At 41.1% G+C, this 12,439-nt stretch overlaps 1 protein-coding gene across 1 annotated transcript in view; it reads left to right on the top strand.

The window, feature by feature from the left end:
- LOC149317694 (trafficking protein particle complex subunit 9) overlaps positions 1-11,370 on the top strand; it is a 337,712-nt gene extending 326,342 nt beyond the window's left edge. Inside the window, exon 23 of the mRNA XM_089518016.1 lies at positions 7,533-11,370. Within this exon, the coding sequence (XP_089374142.1) occupies positions 7,533-7,712 (180 nt within the window). The 3' untranslated portion in view covers positions 7,713-11,370. The remainder of the gene's footprint in view (positions 1-7,532) is intronic.
- Positions 11,371-12,439: the final 1,069 nt, after the last annotated feature.

The raw sequence follows: 12,439 nt of genomic DNA, 5'->3' as shown, positions 1-12,439 counted from the left end.
TGAAAAGAGTCTTGCAAGCAGTGTTTCCAATCACCCTTGAAGATATTCCCCACCATCCCGGATTGGTTCCCTGGAATTCCCCCAAATTCCCCGGAAGAGGGTGAGACCTCCGGGTCGGGGTCAGGACTTTCAGGGTGGGGGCGGGGCTTCTGGGTCAGGGGGGCACAAGGCACTATGGGAAGGCCCCCCTGACCTGGAAGTCCCACCCTGGGATGGGAGATAGGTTTGGGTAGGAAAGGTATGTTTGAGTGGGAACGGGATGTATTTTGGGTGGGAAAGTATGTTTGGCTGGGAAGGTTGGATTTCCTGGAATCTCCCCAGAAATTTGGCAAACACGGAAATAAAACGATAAGGTTTTTAATCCCCCTGTTTCAGGGGAATTCCCCGGAAATTGGCAACCCTGCTTGCAAGATGTTGCAGCTGATCTTCCTCCTTAAAAGAAATTCTGGGTGCTGATAGGCATCCATCCACTCCTTCCCTTAAAGTGCCATCAGCTATAAGAGCTCAGATGGGCTACTTGCTTTTGTATGCATCTCTTCCTTTTCTTTTTCAAAGGATATTCAACGCTTTATGACTTTCAGAGGATAGCAAGCTCCCTCATTCCTCATTGGGTTGTTTTCTTGTTTGGGGGAGAAGGATTCTTGTCTTTTAAAAACAAGGGTCACCCAAGAATACTGGTCTCTCCCTCTTTTCCCCCTTTGGCTCCTGCCTTGTCTGCAGTCTACCCCCTGAGCTTCATTATCATCATCTGGAATGGCAGGCAGAGTGTTCAGGGAGAGTTATTTGTAGTTTTGCCCCAGTGTAGTTTTAGCCTTAGAATCATAGAGTTTGAAGAGACCTCAAGGGCCATCTGTAGGGTAATTTAAGTTTCCTAAGGCTTCAGCCTTTAGTAAGGAAACAAAAATATTGAAATATCCAAAATGTCAAAGCCAAGCTTGTTACGGTCTAGCTTTAAATCAGCAGAGTAGCAGATATGTGCCTTTGTCTAACTCTGCTTCCCTAAGAACTGAGATTGACTCCAAAAAACAATAAACACAAGTAGCTTGTAGTTCAAACAAAAGTTTACTAATGGTTTTAATCTATGTATACATAGAAGCTATATCCTAATCTAGCTGGTAAATAGTTCAGTTAAAAAAAATCTTTATCTCACCATCTTTCCAAAGAAAGTTAAGAGAAGAGGAAGATGGAAAACATGCAGTTCAGAAGAGAATATTTGAGAGAGAATGCCTTTTAGTGCCCAAAAGGGGTGTAATCTAAGTTACATGGTTAGTTTGAATGAGAGAGAGAGAAAGAGAGAGGAGTGTTTGCATGCAGGAAATCCCTATTTATCTAAGGAGGGGGAAAGAGAATTCCAAAAATCTTCCAACACCATCCAGTCCAGCCCCATTTTGCCATGAAGGAAGATACAATCAAAGCACTCTCACAGATGGCCATCCAGTTTCTGTTTAAAAAACGTTCTTGAAAACATGTTGGCTTTGAGTTATTATATGTGATAAATATGTGACTAATATGACAGAAGATTGGCAAACTTTTAATTCATTACCTTAAAAACTACATATATTATAGAACCTTTTATTATCTGAAACTATTATTTAAGGGCAGTTTTTCATGTTGTACTAATGCTGTAAGCGCTCAAGGATCTTAATTATTACATGCCTCAGATCCTGTTAAGACCTGTCTTTAGAAGAGTTTAGACGTAGAACCAGGAGTGAAGGACCATTTTGGCTTTCAGTCCTTCAAAGCATTTCCATCACTTTATGTTGAAAATACACTCCTGCACCATAGAAAGGAAAAGGCAACGTCAGATGATGGACTAGGGTTACAGATCTCAAGATTTCTGGTGGATACCGAATACCTGTGCATAACCTGTGGTATAGGAATGGTGTATAGGGATTTCCATTTCCTTCCAGGGATAGTGGCACTTAAAGCAGCAGGGAAGGATTCTTTAATAGCGGTTGCTACCTAGGACCTTTGCTTGTCCAAAAATAGTTTTTTCACTGTAGAGCAGGAAGTAAGAGAGGTCTGTGCAGAAGTGAGGTGGGCACACATGGTCAACTTGAGTCTACAGTTTGGCAGGCATAATCCTGTCTAAGGAGAAACTATGCTTGCAAATGTTATCCTTTTCTGACTAAAGTTTTTAAAAGGTTCTGTTTTTGCATTTCCAGCAGTAGTGAATCAGAAGACTCCTTCTTGGGACTGCCAAATCTTGCTTCTGTGTTCAGAACCAAATTGAAATGGACTGGCTGTGGTTTGGTGTGACCAAAATTAAAAAAAAAAACCAAAACAAAAAACACAGCCAGAATCTGAACCAAAGTCTGTGGTCAATGCACACCCTCTGTTGTGATAAAAAATGACTTCTGGCAACAACAAGATTTTATTAATTTGCTCTTGGAAATAGGATAAAACCTTTACAGTTCAATAATGGGCAGTGTAAACAGCTAAAAGCAATATACCTTTGTTTCATTATAATGCCAAGAAGGATCAATTATATTTGTTTGTAGTTTAGATATATATATGAGCTCCTTAATATAAATCAAAAAGTATATAAAGCAGTAATATGAGACTGAATTATTTGGTTGCACATCTCATTGAAGGCAGCAAACTACAGTTCTAGTATCAAATCACTAGACTTCATTATTGTTTCAAATAAAATAATAACATCCGTAGATCTTAATGTAGGTCATGGGAAAGGTCATTCAATATGTCTGAGCAGCCGCCTCTCTTTCATTCTCATAACTCCATTAAATGGACCCAATTTTATATGGCTGCAGTCTGGCTGCAGTCCTTCCTTCTAGTTCCACAACCTAGATGGGGATGGAAACTCATCTGAGCCCCAAACAATTATTGCTAACAAGGAAAAACTTTGATTTTTCGTGGGTGACATTGAGCCAATGATTATCCCTCAGCCTAACCTCCCTTATAGGATTGTTAGGATAAAATGTGTTAATATCATGTCCAGCTCATGGGGAAAGAGCTAAGGCAGAAATGCAGGTGATGGTTATGATAAATTGTGGTTGTTAATTTCATTATCATCATCACCATCTGGCTTTTATTTTCTTTTTCATATTAAATGAGCAAATGCTATTTTAGCATTGCTGATGTTTATTATCCTTTTGGGGTTTTTCCTCATGGATTTAATATTTTTTCCTGTGTTATAATGGCTTGTGGCCAATTTTGAACAAGGATTGCTCTGCCTGCTGTTCTGTCCATTGAAATCCAGAAGGCTTACTCTTTGTCAGGCACTCCTCTTTCCAACTTCAAGAGTAGTTTGCCTTTGGGGCAGATGTTTCCAACCTTGATCCTCTATTTTGGGATGAGGAAATAACAATCTGTTCATCTGTAAATGGCCCAGTTGGGCAAAGAGATGTAAACAGTGGTGAATTTCAAGCATATGACTTTTCAAGGATTTTCAGGGAAAGGCAGCAGCTTGTGGCTGCAGTAAGCTAATTTTGCACTTGGGTGCCATCCAGAGAGTAATACATACTGAAGTATTGTTGACACCAGGCAGAGTCTGCACTGTTTTCCTGAATTTGGATCCAGTCTTGCTGTTTGATAAACAGGTTGCAGCTGGGGCTGAACTGCCTGCTACCACTTCTGTTGGATGAATCAGCAACAACCCATCTTGTAGACTGAGAGTTCGTGCTATTTTAAACACCTGTTTGACTACTGCAATGTGCTCTACATGGGGTTGCCCTTGATTATTATTCAGCAGCTGCAACATATGTAGAGTACTTGCATAGCTCTGAGAAGCTACAGGGAGGTGAGATGGAATCCAACCAGCTGCACTAGTTCCTGATGAGTGGCCATATATTTATTTTAGTTACCGTATATACTCGTCATGCTATATGAAGGCCAGCAAGGTCAAGTCAGATATGGTGATGCTCTCTCTGAGCCCTTTCTAATAAGTGATGGTGTGAAACAAGGTTGTGTTCTCACTCCAACTCTATTTATAATCTTCTTCAACATGATGCTCCAAAGGGCTATGGCAGATCTCAAAGAAGAAGAAGACGGCATTTATATATGCTACCATACTGATGGTAGCCTGTTTAACTGAAGCCGCCTGAGGGCCCTCACTAAGACTCTAAACTATCTAGTCCGTGAGCTGCTTTTTGCTGATGATGATGCCCTCGTTGCCCATATGGAAGCAGCTCTGCAGCGCCTAACATCCTGCTTTGCAACAGCTGCAGAGCTCTTTGGGCTGGAAGTCACGTCTGAAGAAAACGGAAGTTCTCTACCAGCCAGCACCCCAGGAAGAACACTACCATCCCCACATCACTGTAGGCACATCTGTGCTTAAGTCTGTCCAGCAGTTCACCTACTTGGGAAGCATCATCTCCTCAGACGCCAAGATTTTGAGATCGATCACAGATTAGCAAAGGCATATAGTGCATTCGGAAGGCTTCACAAAAGAGTCTGGAGTAACAAACACTTGAGGCGAAACACAAAAATCAGTGTGTATAGAGCCATTGTACTGTCTATTCTCCTTTATGGGTCTGAAACATGGGTCACCTATCGCCAACACCTACGACTCCTTGAACGCTTTCATCAGCGCTGTTTATGCACAATTCTAAATATACACTGGTCTGACTATGTGACAAATGTTGCTGTCCTTGAGCAAGCAGGGATCACCAGCATTGAGGCCATGCTATTGAGGACGCAGCTGCACTGGGCAGGACACATTTCTAGGACGGAGGACCATCACCTCCCAAAAATAGTATACTACGGTGAACTTGCCACAGGTCAGCGTAAGAGGGGCGCCTCAAAGAAGAGATACAAGGACTCCCTGAAACAACATCTCAGGCTTAGCCAAATTGATCACCAACAATGGCCTGCCCTGGCCTTGCATCGGGAGGCATGGAGATGCACTATCTACGATGCTGTAGCCTTTTCAAAAACTCATGCCAAACGAGTCTCGAAGAGAAAGACAGCGCAGAAAGATCCACAACTTGGAAACATTACCCAAGGAGACTTTCTTCTGTGCTTTCTGCAACCGGACTTGTTTATCTTGGATTGGTCTTTTTAGTCTTCAACATGCTTGTAGAAAGCGCGGGATGAGTCCTTCCTGAATCTTCGTTCGTGAAGAAAAGTCAGAGATACTCATCTATAAATCTAAAAATTTATGCCCAGAAATTGACCCCACAATCCCAGGTGGGTCATTATGGTAATGCGATAGCAGCTCTTTCAGATTTCCTCATGCAAGGTAGTTGTCAAATTCCTTTCACCAACATCGAGTTTGCTACTCACAGGATAGCAAAGTGGCTAAGAGACTTTGCAGAATGGATCCCCCTCATAAGGAGTGGACCCACTGTACCACTTTACACACACACTATATTCCATAATCAAAATTAAAAGGCCTGCCTAAATAAAAATATCTTCATCTGCCATTGGAAAGACAGGAGGGAGGGAGTAGCCACTGAGAATGCTCTGTCCCAAATCCTCACCATCCACACCTGCAAATGTGGAGGTACTGAGAGAAAGCCCTCTTCTGCAGACCATAAAGCGCACACTGGCTTATATAAGGAGATACAGGGGCTGTGCAGGCCACTCCTATCTTTGCCAGATCAGGCTGCAACAACTGCACGCCACGGCCCTGATCTGGCCTTTCTGCAGGGCAAAGAGGAGCTGCAAAAGGGCGCCGTCACTGCCGGCGTGTCAGCTTTACAGCACTCCTTTAGTGCTGCGTCATCTAGACACAGCACCAGAGGAGCGCTGTGTGGTGCAGCGTGTGGCATCACGCTGGCCTTGGGGGCGGAGTCAGGGCATGCGTCATGTAGATGCCAGTCTGCACAGCCCCACAGTCTTTCAGTCTGGACCAAAGCCATGTAAGGGTTTTAAAGGTCAAAAGCTGCACTTTAAATTCTGCCCAGAAATGGTCCAGTAGCCAATGCAGCTATTTCAACAGGGGGGTAACATGATTCTTGTATCCAGCCCTGGTCAACAGCCTGGTTGCAGCATTTTGGATCTGCTGAACTTTCCATACAGTTTCCAAAGACAGCTCCCCATAGAGCATGTTACAGAAGCCCAAAGAGGATGTAATCAAGGCATGTGTTGCTGTTGCCAGATCTGACTATTCAAGGAACGGCACAACTGGTGCACATCATACTGGTTGTGAGTTAAAAATACAGTTTCCATATCATTCAGCACAACTAACTAGCTGGTGTGCTGTTAAACAATTAATATTTTCCTTTAATTGGCTGGCCATCATACAGTCTATACACTCCACAAATAACCCTTTAGTTATACTGTCCCAAATGGAACATGTTTTATTGATTGTATTTGTATGCTTTTATCGGGTTGTAACCCTGCCTCAATCCACAGGGAGAGGAGGGAAAATATAAAATTTTTGTTGTTCTTGTTGTTGTTATGTTGGATCAGCATGCTTTTTCCTCTGAATAAAATTCACTGTTAATCTCCTTTTACATATGTGTTAGCCTCAATGTGCCCTGTGTTTTAGATAAGCAGTTGCTACATGCTTATAACAAACTCCTTTCAGAGAGCAGTTAACTATTTATTCAAGCTTTAATCAAATCATAATAATGTTGTCCTTCAGCTGGATCATCAGTCATCTGGATAACCATTCACAGCAGAAAAATACGTATCTGCAATTTATAGAAACATAACATGCTATAGAGGGAAGTGGCAAAAACTAGTACTCTCCAAAATTCATCTCTTATAACAAATCATTCTGTCTAGTGTTTAAAGGAGTCTACCATATTTCTCTGATAGGCCTGCCTTCTGTCGAGACCGTCTTCTTTGCCCAGGTTTCTCTGCATTTACTGATGATGACATCCAAAGCCCTAAATGGCTTGGGACCTCAATACCTAAAGGAGTGGCTCTCTCTGTATAGCTGCTTGAGCATCGAGATCTGCCAGAGGGGCCTTCTTCTGTGTCCCACCAATGGGGGCAATATGATGGAGATGAGAGAGGACCCCATTCCTGGAAATCCCTCTAACCAACATTCTTTTTTTTTTAGTGCCAAAGATGTCTTTTTCTTCAAAGCCTTTGAAGTTTACTTCCTCAGATGCATTTGGACACCTGAGGAAGTAGACTTTAATCTACAAAAGCTCATGCTGCCAACTTCTTTCTTTCGGTTAGTCTCAAAGGTGCTAGAAGATCTTTCTACATACTGATTCTACAGACTAACACAGCTGTATCTTTGAGTTTTACATTTAACCATGTATATGTTTTTTTCAAACTCTTCTAGCCTTTTTAAAAAGCTGTTTTGACTTGTTTGAATTGTTCGCTATGTTTTTATCTTGTTAATCTTATTTATTGATTTTGACTCGAATCATCTAAATTGCTTGTATTTTATTTGTTTACTGACTGAGATCTCATGATACAAGCATGGGATAAAAACCTTTTAATAATCAAATAAAATATACTTTTTCCATTACATGCTAGCGAAATGCACAGCTGCAGTTTACTGATTGTCTTTCTCTCTCTCTCTCTCTCTCTCTCTCTCTCTCTCTATCTATCTATCTATCTGTATCTCTTTTTCTTTCTCTGTCTGAATTCCCATTTGTCTTTTTCAGGTTAAACCAACAGAAAACTCGGTGTGCATTGGCGCTCTTCTTTTTCTCTATACGGGTGATTTCTACTTGAATATCAAATTCCATGAAGACAACTCCAGCAGGGAGCTTCCCCTCTCATGGTTTTGCCTGCCCAGCATTCACATCCGTGCTGTGAAGCCTGTGATCCAGACCAAGATGTAAATGTATCATGTAATCTTGCATTAGCCACATTCTCTGTAAGGATGACTGTAGCCTCCTCTCAATCCCAATGTGTTGCTTTGAAATCTGAGGTTTCTCCTGGTTCTCAAATACTTTCCACAGTTGGTTGATAGTAACTGGACAGCTGCTTTATCTTATTTGAAGGACTTTGATTTGCTTATGCCAAGGAACTGGATTTTCTGAATTTTTAAAGTGTTTACAGAATATCATTCCTCTCTTTCTTTCCCCATAATACTTGCTGAGATTAACAACACAATTTAGCAATTAACTGTTCAGGCTTCAATCTATATATTTGCTTGTATGTCCATGCTTGCCTAGTTTGAGTATATATGTTATTTTTTTCCCCTGTACAATATGATCTGACAAGGCAGAATTTTAAAATTCTGTTCCTTCTATTTTCTCTTGAATTTTTAGGAATGTGCTAGAATTTTTATTATCTACAGCAACTGCGGGATCAGAATACAACTCTTCATCTCCAGATTCAGCTCCTCAGGATTTCATTTGGGGTTTAGACTTAGTTTTTACCATTTATTTATTGTTTAAATTTATTTAAATTTAAATTTACTGGCCCAGATTTAATGTTGATGTGTCAATGCCATAATTTGATTGAGCCACCAAGATGTCAGGCTCCAGATTCTTTCTCTGCCACCGATGATCTTCTCAATGGTACATCAGAGTGAGATTGCAGCCCAGGATAGAGCAGGCAGCTAACAACATGCCAGCTGGACATTCAGTCCAACTGTACAAAAATATTTGGTAGAGATTCAAGACAAGCCCCTGTGTGGCACTTTGAACCCATCAGAATTAGTTTGTGCATAACTCATAGTAAGGAACAGGAATCTCTAGCCCTTTTTGCATGCTACAGAGAAAATCTGAAAAGAACCTCAAGCATGTGAATTTTCTCCCCCACCCGCACTTGTTTTTCACTCACCAGCCTCTTTACTAGTCAGAAAAGTTAACAAGTTAACTAATTTAATTTAGGCATTAGCACCTGCTGATCAAGCATCACAAGACGAAACTGATGGGATAGGTTTCAAAGCAAGTGAAATTCAAATAAGCATTTCACATCCCAGTTTACCTTTGCCATCATCACTTTATTTTTCATTGTAAACAAAATGGTTAAAGCATGTGTGGGACCATCACCTGCCACATAGGCTGCTTAGCATGCTTTGCACAGAATTTGTAGGATGCTATGGCTTAGTGGTCAGAGGCTAACCTTCATGTTTTCTTTGTAATCCAAATTTCACTCAGCTTGGTGTAATATACTGTGTACCTCATGGTCTTGTCTTTCATCTAGCAATTTTTGAAAAAACACACAAGAGTGTTGATATAAAAGCATGTACCATCCACAGTGTTTGGTCCTACCTTTTATTTTATTTTAAGAAGACACGTTCTTTTAAAATTCTTTTCACAGATAACCTTACGTCAGCTTCAGTGTGGCCTGTATTAGGAATCTGAAGATAAATTCACTTTGACCTCACCATGTGCACATTTGGTCTTGAATTAATTGAAAAGGGGAATCTCACAGGTGTGGATTGGCAGTATAGCAAGGCCATTTATTTTGAGGTTTGAAAAATAGCTATGCATGCCAGTCACACAGGTGCTTGCATGAAGAACAGATTTCTCCTTTCAAAGCGTTAGGATTATTTTCTTAGTGCAATATTTGCACATCCTAAATCTTCTCTTCTGGTGTTAATAGACAAGCCTGGGAGGTCATAGGAGAGAAATCAGCAGGGAATGTGCACCTTCCTCCTCCCTTCTTTTTGCCAAGGGTAGTTAATCCCAATCCTTTCTGTCATCACAAATAGTGGAAAGCATGAGGGAATAACCCTCCCATTCCTTGACATGATTGTTTCTGGTGCTGAGAATCACAGCATCCAGCAAAAGATTAGGGCTAGGGAAAATGCCACATTTAAAACCACCTCCCAGGAGATGGCATTTCTTTTTCAGTTTACAAGTATTTTTGGCTGGGATTTTAACTTGTATCTAATTCTGAACTTGGCATAGAAGCTTGCCAAATTTTTGTCACCTGATTACCCTCTTATACCTAGGTTTACCTTGGCTTCCAAAGGTAAAGAAAGAATTAGGAATGCAAGCATTAAGGTTACCTTTTGAAAATCCATTGAAATCTTTTAGGGTGTGCATTATTTATCCTTCTCTTGAGCATTACCTAAATAGCCATAGAATCCATTTAGCGTTTGCTTACGCTTGTTGCCAAACATTTAAGACTTTCCTGTACAAAAAAAGAAAGATGAAATGGATTGGAAAAGTAGCAACTTTCTCCATGCCATTCCACATGATGTCATAGCACCTCTTCTCTTCACAGCTTCATAGCATTTTCTCTTCACAAGGGGAGATGGTCATCAAGCCACCCCTTTTGCTGAGCAGGAATCTGTTCAGCAAAAGGCATGCTTTGATGAAGGTCTCACCTTAGGAAGAGAACAGAAGTGCTGTGAGGGCAGGGGGAGCAGCTTGGAGAAAGCTGCTACTCTCTTGATCCATTTTGCCTTTCTTTCCTGTGCAGTAAAGTCCTTAATGGCAAGCTTACTCTTATTTGTGATAAACAGAGAAAACTAGAAATTGTACAGTATTACCTACTAATTCTAACCACTCATCCTAACAACCGATAACATTTCCACAATAGGAAAATGCTTCTGCATTGTCTTTCCCCTTTTGTTCCTGAACTCCTGCAATCATGACTGAGAAAACAGAATGTCAAGGCTGCATAAAAAGTGTGTTTTCCTTCTACCTTGCAGTCCATTTGGCTGCTTCTCTCCAGAAGCCTCTGCCTGCTAATAGATACTGCTCTGTGCAAGGTGACCTTTGAAGTCGGTTCCATTATAGAAATGTAACAGCTAACCTTCCTCTTGTTAACTTTAGTGATTATCTGCTTTGGCACTCCCTCAGTTAGCTGCCTTGCTTGCACGCTTGCACCTGACTTAGAGAGAAAAAGTCAGTGGTTCTGACAGTTTTGGAATCCAGAAGATGGTGAGTTTCTAGGGAGAAGTGGTTTTCCTGTTGTGTTGCCCTTTGTTTCACAGAGGTGCATTTCAAAGGAAGCTGCTGTAACTCCATAACTGCTTAAATGTGGAGTCTTAATTATAATATAGTTCCACTGAAGTTACTGTCAGAAATTGTCCTTGCAAGAATTTCGGTGCAGATTTTTCTCCCATTTTTAAAAATGCAGGCAGATAGGTTCCCCTTTCAAGTTTGATCGGTAATGAGCCAATGTTGACTTGTAAATTCAGTCTGCCCTACTTGGATAAGTTTAAGATATTAGTTGATTAAAAGCTTGTTAGAGCTAAATTTGGTAAGTTTTATGTATATACTGGAGAATTTCAAGTCATATGTCAATTGAACTTGCCAAATAAATACTGAGCTTTTGTTGTATAACTATCTGCTTGACTCCACTGTGCATGTTTCTGTTGTGGGTTTAACTGCTTGCATTTACTTGACCTCCATGCTACTGATGTAACACAAAGACCTGTGGAAACTTTTCAAAATGTCCCTTGGTCTGGAATTCAGTATTACATTAGAAGCTATGCTTCTTAAAATAAAGATAGAGCAATGGACCCACAATGTTCCCTCTAGTTCCTTTTTAAAAAAAATCGCCAGTGTGCCCGCAACTACATGTGCTTACATGCTTGTTTTTAAATAGCCTTTCTTCTCCAAAATTTTTACTATTAGCTCCTTAGAACTTGAAGTACATTGTGCTTGCCATTCCAGATATATTATGGTATAGAGCAGGGGTCGGCAACCTACGGCCCGCGGGCTGCATGCGGCCCGCCGAGCCGTTGGGACCGGCCCCTGCTCGGTCCTGCCGCCGATTGCCGCTGCCAAAGGCCCTGCGGGAGGACATTTGGTGGTGCCCAAATGTCCTCCATTTTGATCATGCCTAAGAAACATGCATTTATATTAACATTTTTTTAAAATCATCAAATTTTTTGCATGTCTTCCATTTTTAAAAAATGTGTCCTACATTTGAAAATGTTGTCCTATATTATTTAATTATTTAATTATTTATTTTTTGGCATCGGCCCCCGCCGATGTCTGGGGGACAGCAACCCGGCCCCCGGCTCAAAAAGGTTGCCTACCCCTGGTATAGGGGGTAGGTAAAGAAAATCAAAGAATCACAACCAGGGCAAAGCAGTGATTACTGAGGAAGACTGCAAAAGGCTTGAGTGCTAACGCTACACAGTACCTTTTTTCTGGGAGGAAGAACCTTTTTGTTGTTAACTGCCTTCAACTCAACCTCAACCCATGGCAACCCTATGAATGACAGACCTCCAAGTCACCTGTCCTCAGTCACCTCATCTCCTGCAGACTCATGGCTGTGGCTTCTCTGATTGAATCTATCAAACCTGGAACATGGTCTTCCTCTCCTCCTAGCAGAACAGTCTTTTCCAGTGAGTCCTTTCTTCTCATGATATGGCCAAAATATGGCAACCTCAGTTTAGTCATCTTTGCTTTGGGGGAGAGTTTGGACCTGATCTGTACTAGGACCCATCCATTGGCCTTTTTAGTGGTCCACAGTTTAGCAGTCAAAACTCTTCTCCAGCGCCACATCTCAAATACATTGATTTTTTTTATATCAGTTTTCTTCACTGTCCAGTTTTCACTACCATACATAGAAATGGGAAACATGATGGCACAGACAATTCTAACTTTGGTATATAATGATATATCTCCATCCTACGGAGTACTGGGAT

The sequence above is a fragment of the Sceloporus occidentalis genome, unplaced genomic scaffold, assembly GCF_023333645.1.
Source record: "Sceloporus occidentalis isolate IW3139 unplaced genomic scaffold, rSceOcc1.0.p SCAF_3, whole genome shotgun sequence".
Lineage (NCBI taxonomy): Eukaryota > Metazoa > Chordata > Lepidosauria > Squamata > Phrynosomatidae > Sceloporus > Sceloporus occidentalis.
Note: the sequence above shows the minus strand (reverse complement) of the source record. Positions and strands in the feature narration are given on the sequence as shown.